We start from the raw sequence: 16,750 nt of genomic DNA, 5'->3' as shown, positions 1-16,750 counted from the left end.
ACTTACCAAACATATTAGTTGATGGGCTTAATGGGCTTACTCTTTCCATAGTGTAGTTGCATGCATTCATTTTTTTGAGTCACATCTCAGGATTTTGATGGCAGCAGGGTGAGAAGAGCAGCCCAAATTTCCCTAAAGGTCCCAGATATATTCACTCCAGCATGTCCTGGTTGTGCCCTGGGGTCTCTGGTCGTACCTGCTACACTGTCATGTGCCATAGGTTGAATGAAAGTTACGTTAAGTTAAGTAGTGAGAATGCGAATGTAGAAACAAATTGTTGACAGCAGCAATCCCTGAACCCCACACTCCCACAGCACCTCCAGAAGAATATCTTTTGGAACAAATTCCTATGCTTCTCTGATCATCTGTGAGAGCATCAAAAGCTGATCCACTGGTCTGGAAAAAATCTGCACTGTTCCTCCTGTTTCTGATATGTAGTAAGGGGAGAAACAACCATGTATCCAATACGGAATGATTCAGTGTAATATTTTAGTAAAACATACATGGTGGAAGTAGCGCGATGCTATCTTGCTGCAAAGTCTTAAAAATCACACGTTGTTTTTGGAAAGCTAATGCAGGATGAACTAATGCAGAATGAATTAACAAGAAAAGCACTGAATTGTTGACAGGCTCTCCACTTTAAGGACAGCATCTTTGCAGCCTGTTTCAGTGCCATGGAGATGTTCTCAGCAAATCAAACTCTGCATTTTATAAATGAAAAAGAAACTGGAGGGGGGGAAGAGAGCCAGTACATGTTCACAAATGTATACATGGTCTTTGTATATGATGAGGAGTGACTCACCCTCTCGTTTTGTTCGTACGACCTTGTGGTGGATGTGTAGGTGGTAGATCCAAGACAGTGACCCGCAGTATGTGACCCGCACTCCAAAGGAAATACACACATTGACAACATAATGACTATGGGAAGAATGTTTATTGTGGAAGAGTGCAGTCCAAACAGTATGACCTTCAAAGGACATTTGATCCAATTATAATGAGTTGTGCTGAAACAATTAGTTGATTAATCCATTAGTCGACACAAAATGAATCATCAACAACTTTGACGTTCATGTTGTTGATTAAGAAAGAAATGTAAACACTCACTGGTCCCAGTCTCTAAAATGTGGATTTTCTGCTTTTCTCTCTTTTATATCATTTAATATCTTTGTAAATTGAACATTTTTGGATTCTTGGACTGTTGGTTGGACAAAACAAGCAATTTGATGATGTCATCCTGGCCTCTGGGAACTTGTGATGGGTGTTTTTCACTGTTTTCTGACATTTTATAGACAAAACAATTAATCGATGAATGGAAAAGATAATCAACAGGTTAATCAATAATGAAAATGATCTTTAGTTGGGGTCCTATTTTTTCCCCTCCAAATGGGCACTGCACTAGTTTTACAAAAATCCCAAAATTTTAACCTTATGTTGGCGCTAGTGGAAAAGTCAGGGGATCACCAAAGTCGGTAGGATTCATCCTCTGGGGACCACAAATGTCTGTACAAAATTTCATGGTAATCCATCCCATAGCTAGAGATAGAGATATTAAGAGGAATCTTTACTCTGCACAAATGTCTGGCCAAGATTAGTAACTGCATGTCTCGTCATTTTCTTCAACTAAATCACAGTAAAACTGAAGTTGAGTCATGTACCCTATTCTGTTTTGTGTGTGTTCTTTTCTTTTAACCTTTTATCCTGTTGTAAAGCACTTTGTAACCTAGGTTTTGAAAGGTGCTATATAAATAAAATGTTACTTACTTAGTTTATTTTGGCTGTCTTAGCTTCAAACTACAGGACCACAATCATATTTAACTTCAATTAAAACATGCCACCAAAATAAGAGTACTCGCAAGCAATAATGACTTAATTTATAACGATCAGCGAGAATCCCAGGAGGTTGCGTTTGAGGTTGAGCACAGTTTACAGATACAGATTGTGAAAACACTCGTGTTGGTCTTTACAAAATCTTCCTCATCAATCCACTCTTTGTTTACATCGCCATGCATGCACAGACTCACAACAGCAGTACACACACTAACCCATGGAAGTTGTATGGTGGTCATTTCCATATCCTTCTGAGACTAAAACAAGCATGAGGCTCAACATCTATTATGTTTAAAAAATAGTCTGAGTCCTATAAATGACATTTGTATACAACTTACTTACTTTTGCAAGTTATGATTTTATGGGTAATGTAATTGCTGCCTGTATTATGTTCACTGGCGCTTTGGTTAGGGCTAGGGAAAGGTCATGGTTTTGGTTAATGTTAATAAGTAAACATGTTGTGTATCATGCTTTAAATCACTGCTGACTTTTTCAGTATTAAACCAAGAGCAAGATCTTTCCCTAACCTTAAACAAGTGCTGTGAGTGTCAAAACATATCCATAACAAAGTTTAATCATGCTTTAGTTGCTGTGGATATTGTAGGGAAAACAAATGATGCACTTTGCGACAAGCCTAATCCAATACGGAATGATTCAGTGTAATATTTTAGTAAAACATACATGGTGGAAGTAGCGCGATGCTATCTTGCTGCAAAGTCTTAAAAATCACACGTTGTTTTTGGAAAGCTCATGCAGGATGAACTAATGCAGAATGAATAAACAAGAAAAGCACTGAATTGTTGACAGGCTCTCCACTTTAAGGACAGCATCTTTGCAGCCTGTTTCAGTGCCATGGAGATGTTCTCAGCAAATCAAACTCTGCATTTTGTAAATGAAAAAGAAACTGGAGGGGAGGGAGAGAAGAGAGCCAGTACATGTTCACAAATGTATACATGGTCTTTGTATATGATGAGGAGTGACTCACCTTCTCGTTTTGTTCGTACGACCTTGTGGTGGATGTGTAGGTGGTAGATCCAAGACTGTGACCCGCACTCCAAAGGAAATACACACATTGACAACATAATGACTATGGGAAGAATGTTTATTGTGGAAGAGTGCAGTCCAAACAGTATGACCTTCAAAGGACATTTGTTCCAATTAAAATGAGTTGTGCTGAAACAATTAGTTGATTAATCCATTAGTCAACAGAAAATAAATATGATGTTTATGTTGTTGATTAAGAAAGAAATGTAAACACTCACTGGTCCCAGTCTCTAAAATGTGGATTTTCTGCTTTTCTCTCTTTTATATCATTTAATATCTTTGTAAATTGAATAGCACATTAGCTAGCCGGTACGGAGACACATGGTTGTTGTCCTATGCACCTTTATGGTCCAAATGCACTTTTTAGAACTATTTTGACGTGACTATTAAATTTATTTATTTTTTTCAGTAAATCTCGAAATAAAAGCATGAAATAAAATCTTGGGCAAGTAAAAATGAAAGACCCTCTTCGGCTCTGCCAAAAAAAGTCAGACTATCCCTACAGCAAAAAGAAAGACAAGAAGAAATACATTATCCTCCCTCTTTTCTGACCCCACATACCCACCTAATAATTTTCGTACAGTCCCTTACTTTTGCCTTGCCTTACTTTATCTGTCATTTAAGTTCGCTATAGAAATGATATTGGAATACATATTTGTGTCACGATTAGCAGGTGTTTATCTATTGTTTGGTCTTTCTGTTCTGTGACTTTTATCATTTGTCCCTCTTGAGACACACAGTATCGGAACTTAACGCGTAATTACTGTAATAAACTGACAGTGAACGGCAGAGCTGGTAGGTTTAAGTGTTTTTAAGAAGGCAGTGGACACTTTCTGCCTGCCACGCACAGTCAGTGCGACTGAAAGAAAAGCTCAGTCACCCGATGAAGCTATTGGCTGGAAGGCTTCAGGTCCCTGCGCACTGGCGATGGACCGCTCTCATAAACAGCCCCTCACACTGACTCAACACACACATCAAACTGTGTGGGAACATGTCGCAGTACACTCTGGGAGGTAGGAAGCCTTAAGTGTTCTTGAGCGTGTGTGTTTCTTACTTTCACTGATTTTGTTTAGTCTGCACTCTCTGTCAGTCGGTTTTGTTTTAATTTGTAGCCGCCTTGTATATTTTTTTCCGACAGAAAGAAAGAAATGCAAATATCAGGATGTAGCACAGACTTCATTAAAAAAAAAATCATTATCCTGCTAACTTCTCCTGTTATACAGACCTCAGATATTAACAAGAGCTGGAGTCGAAGGGCAGAAGGCTGTTTAAGGAGAGGGATTTTTATGCACTTTATGACAACTGATGCGTGGACTGTGGTGAGAGGCTGCAACTCATTGGGGAGGTGTCCCTAATTCTGTTGGTTTTAGATAACTTTGTATGAATTAGGACCAAGAGTTTGTAGACAAATAAAATAGATTATTTAAGCCCAGAGGCTAGAATAAGCTTCAAACACTTGTCTATGTAAAGTAATTGCACGCCGTTTCCCATGTTGTTATTACTATACACATGATTAAGTGAAGTCTACCAGCAGCCTATACACACCATAGCAGCAAAATCCAGACAGATGCTTCAGCACTAAGATTTCTGCATAAACTGCTGAATGGGCACAGCTCATGTTTCACCATTACCTTACTTGGGCTATAATCATGTCCTCTGGCTGAGTCATTTTAGAGCGATTCCATCAGCCTTTATTTTCTCACATCACTGCTGCATTCAGCCCTTCTGTACTTTTCATCTCTTAATGGAGGCTGCCTGAGGAGCTGCCTGCTCCTGGACAGGCTCTCTGACAGCGCTGGATCTGCACTGACAGTTAGCACTCACTTGCTTTGATAGTGATCGCATCTTTATAAGTATACACCTCAGGCAGGGTGCTTTTACTGTCTGATAAGGCTCTTGTGATGAGGGCCACACCCCTCATAATGCATCCTCCTCTATTTTAGACAAATTTATGAAAAAAATCATAGCATTCCTCCATAGTAAGTGATGGATTTTATAAAAGTATATGGTGTTCTATGATAAAAACATTCAGCTTTTCTCAGTGCATGATTTTCATTCTCATTGATGGTCACTGGCTGAAGCTCACAGCTTTCCAACATTGTTTTTTTACCACTATCTACCAGTGTGCCTGATGCATGAGTCATCCCCAGTACACCCTCATTATCTGACATTAAATGGACATCAGGGTTCAACTTTAACGGCTTCAATCTCAGTAGCTCTGGCAGCCCCGTCATGATTTTATACACTTCTATGCAATTCTATTCAAGATTTCGTGTTTTTAAAAAGGTGTTAATTACAGTATGCTAAGCTTAATTTCAGGGAAATCTGAAAAAAATAATGCAAAAGGTATTTGCACATTCTAGTATATAACCGTGATATACAGTAGCTTCTGTGGAGTGCTGGAACACACATATACAGAATAAATATGTTGTCAATGTGTGGGAAAATGTTTTATCCAACTTGTAATAGATTTTTTTTTTCTTCTGGGAATATATCTGACAACATTAAAGTTTAACTGGTAAAAATCACAGATCTGACCATGAATAAATAATTTAATCAGCAAAATGCTCGAATGATAAATACAAACACACACGTTCACAATTTGATTGCCAGGAAAATTGACACCAACGCATTGCATGTGCACTGCTCCTGCTTTGGATCAAAGCAGCAACTGTGACAATGCCATTTATACAATTATTATTATAACCCTGAGACATTTCCTCTTTAATCTCATCAAGGTTGCAGATTGCAGACACAACAAGATCACGTTTAGAGTCAGATGTCCTAAGATCTTTCATAATGAATTTGCTTTGTTTCATTTTTTTCTTTACTGACAGGTCATTCAAAAGCACAAAACTAATTTGATTTGTTAGTTTGTGACAATTCTATCCTCAACTCTTGTGCCTCTGTTTTCCCTGTTTTCTCTCTAGTTATTTCTCCCAATTGCTTTCTTTTTCCTGATCACTCACAGATTCACTCCATCTCACTTTCTCATGCTCCTCATTAATCCCACTAACACTACATTAAACTGTGACCGCTTTGTTTTCTGTCTGTCTAGTTCACCTGCAGATCCTGCTGGCTGTGGGGCTGGCTGTGTTCTGCTACTGTCTGGTTCTCGGTTGCATCCTTTGCTGTCGCAAAAGGAAGAGTGTTTCATCGAAGGACAAGGAGGCAGTTTTCTTGTCTCCTCATCCTGCTGAGAGCGTGACCGTGACATTGACTCCATCTCCATGTACCCAGCCCGTCAAGCAGCAGTACGAGGAGCTGGATGGGGACGTGTTGGAATTTCCTTCCTCTAAAAGCAGCTCTTCTCCCTCTGAGGATGACGTCACTGCTCTGCCCTTTGACCTCAGCCCTACCAGATCAGCTGAGCTGGTGCAGTCTCATGGGTCTTCTTTTCCAATGCGACGCCTCAGCACCCCGGCTGTTCCCTGCTCACCCAATAAACGTCCAAGTCATGGCAGAGCCTCTCTGCCCTCCCTCACTAAGTTGAGCCTGGTGTCCAAGTCCCGTCGGGCAATGGGTCGACGCAGCACTGTGAGCGGTGAAAGCTTTCTTTACAGCGAGAGCAGTCAACTGACCGCTGGTACTGCCGGAGCTCCCACCCAGCGGGGGGAGACCTGTCTCTCACAGTATGGCTCTAACTCTCTCTCCATCCCCTCCAAGCAAGCTCCTTTCCTGCACTTCTCCTTGCTCTTCTCCTCTGTCTGTGGCACCCTGGTGGTCAACATCCTGGGGCTCTCGGGGGCCAGTCGAAGGCGCAGCGGGGTGTTTGTCCGGGCCAGCCTTCCTCCCCTCTGCCCCTCCCCACAGCAGCCAGCCTCTCGGCGCCGCAGCCTCAGCCCAGATCTCCACAGCCAGAGCTTTATTCTGCAGGTGGGCTCTGTGGAAGAGCTCCGCACCTGCACCTTGAGACTTGCTGTCTACAGCAGGGACTTCTCAGGCCTAAGAGAAGCTGCGCTGGGGGTGGTGGAGCTGCTCTGTGAACAGATGGATTGGGAGCCTGACACCACCACCACCTACACCAGGCAGCTCAGCCCAACTAAAAGCAAGCTAAAAAAGGTATATGGTAATTGGATAATTTCATTCATTTGATGTATAAATTACAATTAAGCTTTCAAGAGCAAAAAGTCTATAGAGTAAGAAAACACACAAACGGGCCCTAAAAAGGGCAAAAGTGCCTGCAGAGTCGAGTAAAAGTGATGATAATTTTCATCAACCTGTCACCAATCTCTAACATGATAAGCCATTCAAGTCAGTAGAGTAATTTGACTGGCTGGCTAAAGATGCAGCATGTGTTGTTGATGTTATGAGGCTCTTTCTCAGGTCTTTTTGGGTCCTGTCAGATTCAGTCAAAATGTTGCTCAGACCTTAGACCCATGGCAATTTATGTCTAATCCAAACATAGAGAAAGTGGACTAGAACGTGTGGAGGAAAGACCTGGTAAGGATCAGGTCAGGTCCGGTTGTAACTGCTTTTTGGGGCCACTGACTGTATGCACTTTTGAACTGCTCTCCCTGATATTAGTGTATGTGCTATGTTATTTCTTTCAAAAATCTTTTTAACAAAGTCTGCATTTTCAGTTGATTTAACAGATAAGGAAACTACGTACGCGGGTCTACAGTATAAATAGCACATATCATGTTTTATCCATGAAGGAATGTAGCATCTAATCATTTCTCCCATTAGCCAGTTTTCCACTGTTGTTAGTCATGGTGACGTTGTTGTTAGTGACTGCAGAGCAAACAAGCAGAGTGCAGCAAATTGGCAGCGCGCCCACGCCGTGCCCTCTGCGGTTCTGTTGAAACACTGCCAGAGGGCATTAATAACAGGCTTTTGAAAGGAGGGGGTCCTGATGATTCAGTGGACATTACTCAGTCACCCTGATTTTTGCTAAAGAGACGTGCTGTGTGCTTGGTGGGGAGGCCAGTATCATTTCCCCCATTTTACAGTTATGTGAAAATGAGAGCCAGGCGTGCTTACCTCTGTCCCTCCTTTCATGCCCATGTATGGTTCATCCTATGGTTCATTCCACACACACACACACACCATCACCTTCCTCTTTCTCAATGACAGCAGCTGCCAGGTTTGAATGTGTGTAACTGTGTGGTTGTGGAGCAGGAGGTTGCTGTGAAAGAGTGGGGGTGCCGGGGCTGCTTAGCAATCCAGATAATTCTTTAAAGAGTGGGTGCGTACACGGAGGCTGTGCAGTAGTGACTCCATCGTTTAATGTGGGCACTTCCTGGATTTATAGTAAAACACCAGATTTTGTGATCATTGAAATGGAACCAGCCGGAGTACTGATGATTATTCATTGGCATTACATTACTTGTGGGTGGGGTGAGTTGGCAGCAATTTGAGGACTGTGCATTTTATCACAAGAGGAGCCTGATCACGACAGGGCTGATTTTCAGGCTGATCAGCATGAAGTTTTCTGAGCATGCAGGCTCTTTTTTTTTTTTTTTACAGTCATACGTTATTCCCGGCAAATGGCCACTAACCTCATCTTTCTATTGTCAGCCAATGAGCATACGTATAAGAATAACATTGGGAACGCATATATTTAGGAACGAGAAATTTTTAATACATATAAACTGATGACAGAACTGGGAATAAGTGATTAACATATACAGTAAATATTTTTTTATTTTATTTCCATATTTTGTCCATAACAAACATTTTTATGATCTGTTGCTTCTGGGTCTCTTTGGCCTGCTAGTTGTTCACCTTTTATCCTGGGTTGCTCATTCACGCTGGACTTTAGCATCACATTGGCTTATTTCAGGTTGTGGGCTGAAAGCAGATGCCCATGGTTTATAAAAAACAGCACTGATTTAGTTTGTTCGACTGGCAAGGCGAAAAGAGCCAAAAGTCACACAAGGCTGCCCGAGTTGGAGTTTGATACTTGACGTTATGAGCAATCATTTCACATTACCGGGAGTCCCCCACCAGGGTGCAGAAAGTCTGCAAAACACCCGCAACCCTGAAATACCGTTGGATTATCAAGCCAGAAGGAAATGTTGTTAATGAACATATCTGGCGAGATGAAAAAATGTACCCAACATATCAGTACAATGTTCACTGACAACGTATTTCATTTGTTTTCTGCCAAAATATCCCATCTTGCAATACAATATCTGCTTGTAGCGACTACAGCATTATTCAACTTTTTCATGGTTATGTTAAGGCACTGGCAGCACAAGGTTTAATGTGGTCTGGTTAAATACAGAAAAAGTGACCTCAGACACAACGTGACAAGTGCTTTTGTCGCTTAAACCTAACCACGGCTGGGACTCAGGACGCAAACGCTGGTCTCTGGTGTCAAAGTCCTGCGCTTTGTACACCCACCATCCACTCCCACCACCTTCTTGTGACTCTGCTGCAGTACATTAATGATTACTTTTGTCACCACAATGTAATTGGGAAAACAATTTGGTATTATGTTACCGTAATTTCTAGCTTGGGTGAGCAGTATCCCTGATCCTGGATGGCTATTGGAGACATCCTGGACAATCACTAAGGCATTAATACCATATGTTACTGAAAGAATGTTAAAAATACACACCTGATGGGAAGTAGTCTTCTTACCGAGTTGTATGATAGGAAAAAAACACATGCATAGAGTACTGTTCAGCAACAATACACTCAGGGCTGCCACTAGTGGTCGGACGTTATATTGCAACAATACTGATTAAAACGGTAGACTCATTTATGTTATAGCTTTCAGCCACCAGTGCCACCATAACCCTTTATTTCACTGTATTGCCCGCAGGTGGCAGTAACTTGGAGGTTATTAAGTCTGTAATTGAAAAGTTTGCATCTCGAGAAAGTGTGTGTGAATGTGAAGTGGCTGATAGAGTGTGAATGTTCATTCAGTCATTCCTGCATAAACAATGGTAAGACCACAGGGAGAAGTCTGGATGAGTCATATAATTAGTCTGTTATGTAACCTAAGATATCCAGAGTGAACAGAGTTACCACATAATAACAGACCTCTGCAGTAGCATTGCAAAAATAAGAGCCAGAGGCAGAGGATAAGAATGTTCTTCATGATTTTTTTAACATAAAAGTAGAACTACTTTTTGTAGGTATTTTGTGAACTAAAGATACACCTTTAAAGAGGGATGCAACACAGTTTTTACTGGTCAATGAAGACTGCTACTTCTGTGGGTAGTTGGTTACCCCAGTGATTATCAGTTGTAAATTATGATTTATGAAAAAATATAAAAAATGCATTTCTTACACAGATATGACATATCTCTTGTCTTTGCAATAAATGCATTTTGCTTCATATCAAATCACCTTTTCTTGTAGCTCATAGAGTTTTTCAAATAGTTTATACAAAGAAGGTGTGATGTATAAAAAACTAAATACTTGGTGTCAGATATATTCATCCTGAGTTGTAATACCTCCATTGCTTCTTTACAATTCAAAATTATGGTTTACAGTATGTGAGTAGGTTAGCCTCCACAATTTTTTTTTTTTTTTAAGTTTCACCATTAGGAAGCTGCCTCTAAATGGCCTATGAAGTGACTAGTATGAGCTGGAAACTCAAGTTTGATGAAAGGTTGAAAAGCTTTACTCCGCTGAAAAACAAATCTCTTGCAATAGCTTTTAGGTTTTTTTCTTGGCAATGTGTGTTTGCAGAATAACGTCTCTGCTTTTAAAAGGCTGTGTAAGTGTGAGTGGCGGTCTCTGAGGCAATGTGCAAGTGACAGACAGAGGCAGTGAACCGAAACTCACTTGTTGGATGAAATCGCCTACACACTGTGCTGCCCGGCCTCAGCAGGCCGCTGGCGGGCTAACAGTCAGCCAGTTGACAGCAGACTGTGACTCACCAGACCCCAAACAATGCAAACTAATGAGATCTGACATGGAATTACCATCATACTTACACATTAGATATTACTCTTATCCAAAGTGCCTTAGTGTATCAACATGTGTATTATTTTAGGATGGGTGGTCAAATTGGCAACAAAATGCTTAACCCTGACAGCTACATACAAATACTTGAAGTGATTGAAAATGTGGTACAGATTTAGCCCAGCTGAGCTCCTCAGGCAGGTCAATCTAAAATGCCTCAGGAATAAAAACTGATTATATTTTGGCTATATCCTTCAGATGAAGAAAAAACGATTCAGATTTAAACGCTTAACTTTTTCATTTACTTTGACAGGCAGTGATTCACGGCGAATCCCTTTGAAGGGGAACTGAAACATTGATTCTGACAGCATCAATGCCTTGGTCGACCTATTCACTGACAGAACTGTGGGGACATATTAATGAGCTTTACTTTTAAGTGCTTTACAGCTCGAATCTGCTCTATTCTCTTGGTTTCTTTCCTTGGTTTCAATTGATTCCCAGCCTCCCAAATGATCAAGTGAACATCTGCTGAGTGAAAGAAGACATTTCCCCCCCTCTTGCTAAATCTCTCACGTTTTTTTTCTTTATCTCTCGGTTTTCCCCTCCTTTCCACCCCCAGAGTGTGAGTTCTCAGGAAACATTGGGTCACAGGAAGAGCTCGGTGTGTGCGCCGCGGGCTTTGGGCCAGCTGTTCATCCTGCTGCAGTACCAGACGCTGGCCCAGCGAATCAAGGTGATGGTCCGAAAGGCTGAGAATCTGGCGAAGCTCACACGGATCCCTGGAGCTCCAGGTAAAGACCAAAAAATCCTCATACTCAAACATTAAAATTTGCCTTATGTAATGCCCCATATGAGTGTTCTCTGATCTGGTGCACCTAACAGCAGGATTACATGCCCAACAACTCCTTATATTAAAAAGACAGATGGTTAAGGTAAGATAAGTTGTTTGGCCGTGCCTTTGAAAACAAGCCAAAACAACCCATCTGTGTGGGTGGTGTATTTTGTGCTTTTCCTGCTTCAGGTGAACAATCACCTCATCCACCCAGCGGCTATGTAAAGGAGGAGGGCAAGGAGGGATTTCCAATTGTATAGAATGAAGCGTCTTGCTTAAAGAGTCTAGACGGCCTGGGCTCAAGAGACATTCAACTCACTATGTGCCACACCAAAAATAAAGAATAAAGAAATAAAAGAATTCGGACTCTTTATGATCAACCAGTGGAAACCAGTGGAAGGTGTAACAACATCCACAAACCTCCACACATGTAAATATTGTTAGTATACTCCCACTGTAAGCTGCAACGTACATGAGCTGACATGTAAACTGCTCATCAGTTTACAGCCTCTGTCTGTGTTGTCTGTCCTCTATTGCCTCAGCCACAGTCAGACAGACCGGATCCCTGATTGGTTTGTAGTATAATCAGATTAGGAACCGATCAGCCCGGTGTCATTTCCCCTCCTGTCTGTATCATATCTCACTGCATCTGATTTAAAGCTTTGCTTTGATGATGGTGAAGAGGAGAGGAGGAAGGAAGCGGGAGATTCTGTTAGAGGAAAACAACTTAGATGTTTTTGTCGTCCGGCACCTAAACTGACAGTTTGACTCACATAGGTCAGTTATGTGAGTTTCAGGATCAAATTGTTCCTGAAATCTGTCAGGATACACACTCTTTGCAGATGCATGATTCTTGTCTGACGGTGACACATTGCTTTTTAATTTTAGTAAATCCAATTAGCATGCTAGAATGGATTTACAAGGGAAGTCATATTTTGCAAGTGATGATGCAGATTTGGAACAATGACAGTGGAAAAGTGTTCAGAGAGGGTTATGAGGATGTAGATCAACATGTGTAGACCATTTCATAGATAAATGAATAAAACAACACGATAAAATAAACAACACACAAGGCTGAAGTGACTGCACATTCATTGAACAACACCGACCAAAAATGTTAATGTCAATGATTTTGCTGATCCTTTTTTATTTGATTACCCTTGTAGAAAGAAACATCTAAATATGACATAAATAGAAAAAAAAATCTGAAATAAATGAACAAACTCATGACTGTGGATGTCATTTTTCCCCCACAGACCACTACGTTGTCATCAACCTGCGTCAGGATGGGAAAGTAATTGGTACCAAGGAGACCAAAGGGGCCAGCGGTCCAAACCCTGTCTGGAACGCTCCATTCCTGTTTGACCTGCCCTCTGGTGACATCACTCAGCTACCATTGGACCTTGAGTTTATTGTCATGCAGGTAAGAAATTGTTTGGCAAAGTTCCTTATAAACATTACATATGAAACAGCGACATGCAGTTTTATGTTAATATGCTGAAATATTGGTAAGTGAATATCTTCATACTTAAATACTTTAAATTCAGTTATCTCTATGTAACTACAGGGCCGTCTCTACACTAAGAGCAGTATTCTGGGTCGCGTGTTGATTGGCAGCGATGCTTCAGAGGCGGGACAGGGACACTGGAAGGAAATGTGCAGTCGGGGTCAAACTGAGACGGCCCGCTGGCACACCATCCAATCAGACTGACTGAGCTGCTGTTCCTCCACCGCCCAGTGAGTGAGAGTTGGAGTTAGGTGGGGTGCACACGCCTCTCTCGCTTTCAAAGTATTTATTTTCAGTTTTTTTATTTTTAGGTCTGTTGTGCATTTTTGGTAGCTATGGCAACTTTTTATCAACAGAAAATGTTCATGAATTCAATAACTGGTAATGCTGTTTTAGGGAGAGACAAATATCAGACAAATATCCAGATAGTCCGTGAGTATCTACAGGGCTTTAGAGGGAGAAGCACTGATCACTGTATGGAGGAGGGATGTGCCGCAGCTTTCTCCGTATCAACAGTATTCTGCATCCTGATGCTTGCCTTTGTGACTATTTCCACCGTGACTTTTTAAAACTGTAGTCTGTATAACTGTATCATTCTGGTTGTATGCAACTTGTGCTGATGTTGTGGTATTGTTTGTATTGTGCTCAGAGGCTACAAATGTTGATTGACCACGACTTGTTGGATTCTCAGAAATTTGACAGTTACAGAGCATATATGTTGCCACTCTGCTCGTGGTTTGCCGTGGTGTATTACTGTGCCAGTATTTGTCCACATACTGTAAATACCTCTTCTTACTAATATTTATGAGGCCGTTACAGTGGCCTCACTTTGTGTGGCATGCCTGCTGAATTATTGTTTTGTTTTGTTCAGTTCCCAAGAGGATTTGTTCTCTTTTTGTCCGCAGGAAACAATAAACATGTGGGAGCTTGATGGTTCACAGATACCGTTGCTTAGTTTTAAATAGATACTGACCTGGTTTTACTGTATAATGTTTAGTTGTCTGCATTTGGCATGCTAATGTGCAGTAAATGCATAAGAAAATATTTCTATAATAGAACTTTATTCAAAAATAATGCAAAACAGATGGATACAAGAAAGAAGAACCACTTTACATTGTGTCAGCTGTGTCAGGTCTTTGGCAGCCAAATGATTGTGACCAAGCAGCAGCATTACCAAATAACATTACTGACTGTCTATCATGCACTACTCATCCACTGTGGCTCCTTTGCTATTGGACTTTATTACTGGACACAATCTGCAGCAGTTTCTCAATTTTTTATTAATGAGGCCAACACAAGAGAGGCCCCGATGAAGAATAACATTAAACTTGATTGCATGATAACTTTGGAAAACAACTGTCTCAGCATGGACTGACAGTTTTATCTGCAGTCAATGGAACACTACAAAATAGAAACGGAAATAGATGTGGTCTATTTTAGACAGACTTGTAAATCATTCAGCTAGTTCTTTTTTGAAGTGAAGCTGGATAATAAAGTTGGACAACTGAAACAATAAAAAAATGTTACTTATTACATATTACATTGTATTTGACATTTGACTGGTCTCTTGTTGTCAGGATTAAAAACAACAAGAGTTTAAAGGTCTTAGACTAAAGATGTACGAAATATCGTGTCAATATTTCTTTATAACACTTTAATTTCAATATTTGAAAAATGTGACACCTGCTCTAACAAAGGGTTTGAACATAACAAGTCTTAACATTTATTCCACAGCCTTCACATATATGATAATGACAGAAACTTTAATGTGTTTTTAATAGTAACATGTAACTTTTTTTTGCTTCCAGAAAGGAATTGTTGTGTTGTGTTTGTATTTATAGTATATTGACCATGTTGATGCCTGCTGGTGGCATATATTGTCTCAAGTGTATATGAATGTCTTTGCTTTTAAAAGGGAACAGTTTCAAAGACTTTAGAATAAATTGATATATTATATAAATGGATTTTGCCAAACAGATGTGGACTTTATTGAGTTTTAGGTGGTCCTGGTATTGGGCATGCTAGCTCACTGTCACACTTGGACGGAACAGAGCCATCATTAATATTATAAGTAACACCCATGCTTTTCCTACTTTGACAAGTCAAAATGTCTGCTGTGAAAAATGCCGATTGTTTCATATTGGCTTTGAATTTCGGTCCTTACTAACAGCTACACTGCCACATCACACTTACATAACTGAAACAAAAAAAAGAGTAAAAATGTTCGGTCTAAAACATAACCCATCTAAAGCAACATTTAAACCAGTCCACTGGAATGGACAGTCTCAACAAGACTGAGCTTTTAGACAGCGAGCAGTTGTGATTGTGAACGCACACGGCTATTTGCCACTGTATTTGGAGTTTATGATGGTTCAACTTGCAGTCGCAGGTTGCCATGTGACCATGACAACCAGAGAAACCATAGCGAGGGAAATGATACAGGAGCAAATCTGACCAGTATTTCAGTTCCCTGACTCCTCTTTACCAACAGAGAACAAACAGCTTAATGAAACTATCTTGGAGCAGCATCAGCTTCAAAGTTACTGATATTAGTTAGCTAAGCTTGCAATATTAATCGTGACATATTGTTAACCATTCAGCCATGTTAATTATCACGTTAGCATGCTAACATTTGTGAATTAGCGCTAAACACAAAGTACATGGGTATTAGTTTGGCAGGTATTTCGTCATAAAACATTTCACTCACAAACCACAAATGTCAACCTCATGGTAGGACTAGAGGAAAAGTTAGTGGATCACCAAAGTCATTAGGCATCATTCCTCTGGTGAACATGAATGTTTGTATAAACTTTAATGGCAACCCACCAGATAATTGTCGAGTCAGTAATTGTCATTGTTTCCTGTTCACAGTGGGTGACATCCCTCCCGATAGTTATAAATATCCATAGGATGTGCAATCCAGAGATGATGTAATCTAACTCCTAGGGTGATCTTGTGTTATATCAGATCACCAAACAAATGTGACTACTGCCACATACACACACATAACAGTACACCCACACAAAAGGTCACGTCTCGGGTCCTTCTGAGTCGGAAAACCATCACAATGTGCAAAATGTGGAAATGTGTGTCTCATGGACCCAGCTGGATGGAAAACACATTCTCGCACTTAATTACACTCATCATATTAAGTCATGCTTCTCATTCAGCTTTTTTTCTTCCATTTCAATACAAATTCATGGCTCCTTTCCTCACTGTAATTTGCACCTTCTATTGGCATGAACCATCACTGCTGTCCATGAAGTGAGATCCAGAAAAGCTCCAGATGTGCAGGAGGTTACTCTAGAGGGTCCAGAGTAAAGTTAAAAATAGTTTCATTTCAGTGTTGTTTTATTCGGTGTATTTATTTTTATGTTAGCGCAATACAAGAATGTAAGAGTGTGTATTTTTCCCTTCATGCAGCTGTGGTTTTCTTCCACCAAAAGCATACGCTTAATACATGCAGGCTGTAAAATAAATATATAATCCATATAGGGGATTATTTGTATTTCACAATACTGACTGAATTAAAGTGAATTTGAGCAAATATTTTCCCAAGATGCTTCTGTGGTGCTTGGAAATAAATCCCATAAACATGAAAGCACAAAATACTCCACATCCTGTTTAGTGTAAAGGATATAAAATACAATTATAAAATAAAATTCCTGGCATGAGGC

The 16,750-nt window shown here is 40.4% G+C and overlaps 1 protein-coding gene across 1 annotated transcript; it reads left to right on the top strand.

The window, feature by feature from the left end:
* The first annotated feature begins 3,744 nt into the window (after positions 1–3,744).
* On the top strand, positions 3,745–15,037 carry LOC122879929 (synaptotagmin-4). Its single transcript, XM_044204561.1, has 5 exons — positions 3,745–3,884; positions 5,930–6,933; positions 11,354–11,525; positions 12,823–12,989; positions 13,134–15,037. Exons 1-5 carry the CDS (start codon positions 3,863–3,865, stop codon positions 13,275–13,277), a joined length of 1,509 nt encoding a protein of 502 aa, XP_044060496.1. The 5' UTR covers positions 3,745–3,862; the 3' UTR covers positions 13,278–15,037.
* The last annotated feature ends 1,713 nt before the right edge of the window (positions 15,038–16,750 follow it).

This window comes from Siniperca chuatsi, linkage group LG1 (genome assembly GCF_020085105.1).
Source record: "Siniperca chuatsi isolate FFG_IHB_CAS linkage group LG1, ASM2008510v1, whole genome shotgun sequence".
Lineage (NCBI taxonomy): Eukaryota > Metazoa > Chordata > Actinopteri > Centrarchiformes > Sinipercidae > Siniperca > Siniperca chuatsi.
This window is presented reverse-complemented; position numbering and strand designations above follow the sequence as displayed.

What these genes read in the sequence shown, in the direction of transcription:
- LOC122879929 (XM_044204561.1), top strand. Translation starts at nt 3,863, where the DNA reads ATGTCGCAGTACACTCTGGGAG. An exon ending in ACGGATCCCTGGAGCTCCAG is followed by an intron (nt 11,526 to 12,822) that starts GTAAAGACCAAA and finishes TTTCCCCCACAG; the next exon opens with ACCACTACGTTGTCATCAAC. An exon ending in TTGAGTTTATTGTCATGCAG is followed by an intron (nt 12,990 to 13,133) that starts GTAAGAAATTGT and finishes ATGTAACTACAG; the next exon opens with GGCCGTCTCTACACTAAGAG.